Source organism: Sphaeroforma arctica (genome assembly GCF_001186125.1).
Source record: "Sphaeroforma arctica JP610 unplaced genomic scaffold supercont1.7366, whole genome shotgun sequence".
NCBI lineage: Eukaryota > Ichthyosporea > Ichthyophonida > Sphaeroforma > Sphaeroforma arctica.
The window spans coordinates 1-1444 of record NW_014033192.1 but is presented as its reverse complement, the minus strand read 5'-3'; the positions used below and the strand labels follow the sequence as shown (position 1 = coordinate 1444).

The following is a 1444-nucleotide window of genomic DNA, read 5'->3' as shown; positions in this document are numbered from 1 at the left end:
TGTATATATATATATATATATATATATATGTGTGTGTGTGTGTGTGTATATGTATGGATGTTGTGTATACATATATGTACATGTGTATATATATGTATATGAATGTTAGTGTATATTTTGTATTCGTATCTGTTCATGTAGGTATATATATATATATATATATATTCATATATATGTATGTGATGTGCTCATTCACATGCACACCTAAGTGTAGATGTACTTCGAGGTGACTATGTACCACTCGCAGTGTCTGCATATACTATTACTCTCCCATATCCAACGGACCTTATAATGTCACTCTCATATTATATACCGATGATAATGTTCTCTCACTTTCGGTTGTTGAGCTAACCGTTATACTTTCATATCCACAACAGAAGAAGTGACAGTATGATTCAACGTGTTTTGGGAGTCGTCAGCGGAGTGCTGAAAACGCTCTATCGCATTCCATACGCCAAGCGTCCGTTGGATCTGACGCTAACGTGGTAGGTATACTTATGTGTAGGTATTCTTCATTCTTCTGGTTGTGATGTAGCATAAGCCATGTGTTTAATAGTTATACTTGTATGTATGTGTATCGTTCTAGTTATGATTCAGCATGCATAATATATATATATATGTCCATACTTGCATCAAACTAAACGCGTGATTCCTTTGTTTCCTTCACTTCTTGTGAGTGTCAGGACTGCTGCTGCCGTGCGGTTGGGTAACGGGACGTTCTGTGGCGTAGGCCAATCAGTGCAGCCTGAAAAGACACTGATTCTGTACGAGTACGAGGGTTGCCCCTTCTGCAAGAAGGTTAGTACATGTTGATAGCTTAGTATGTTTTACAGGCATTGTATAGGCATAGTATGTGGTGGTTGATTAGTGAGTGGGTGGTTGATAGCTTAGTATGATTTACAGGCATTGTATGTGCATAGTATGTGGTGGTTGATTAGTGAGTGTTTGATTTATAGCTTAGTATGTTTTACAGCCATTGTATATGCATAGTATGTGGTGGTTGATTAGTGAGTGTGTGATTTATAGCTTAGTATGTTTTACAGCCATTGTATATGCATAGTATGTGGTGGTTGATTAGTGAGTGTGTGATTTATAGCTTAGTATGTTTTACAGGCACCGTATATGAATAGTATGTGGTGGTTGATTAGTGAGTGAGTTGTTTATAGCTTACTATGTTTTACTGGCATTGTATATGCATAGTATGTGGTGGTTGATTAGTGAGTGTGTAATTTATAGCATGTGGTGATTAAGATGTCTTAACTTGGTTCGATTAAATGGATATTGTCCTTTAAGGATCCAGGAGAAACCTGGTATCATCGAAATGCGAGTACGAGCACTGTTTGATTCTCCCATCATGTATAATCTATTAGCTTGGACTATTTTAGAATATATTAGTTGGTATGGTAATAGTCTGTAATATTATAGTCTGTAAAAATAATATTAT

The 1444-nt window shown here is 36.3% G+C and overlaps 1 protein-coding gene across 1 annotated transcript; it reads left to right on the top strand.

Moving 5' to 3' along the window:
- Nucleotides 1–390: 390 nt before the first annotated feature.
- On the top strand, nucleotides 391–813 carry SARC_16114 (hypothetical protein; the record flags this gene model as incomplete). Its single annotated transcript, XM_014289777.1, has 2 exons — nucleotides 391–485; nucleotides 684–813. The coding sequence occupies 2 exons, from the start codon at nucleotides 391–393 to the stop codon at nucleotides 811–813; spliced, it is 225 nt and encodes a 74-aa protein (XP_014145252.1).
- Between the last annotated feature and the right edge of the window lie 631 nt (nucleotides 814–1444).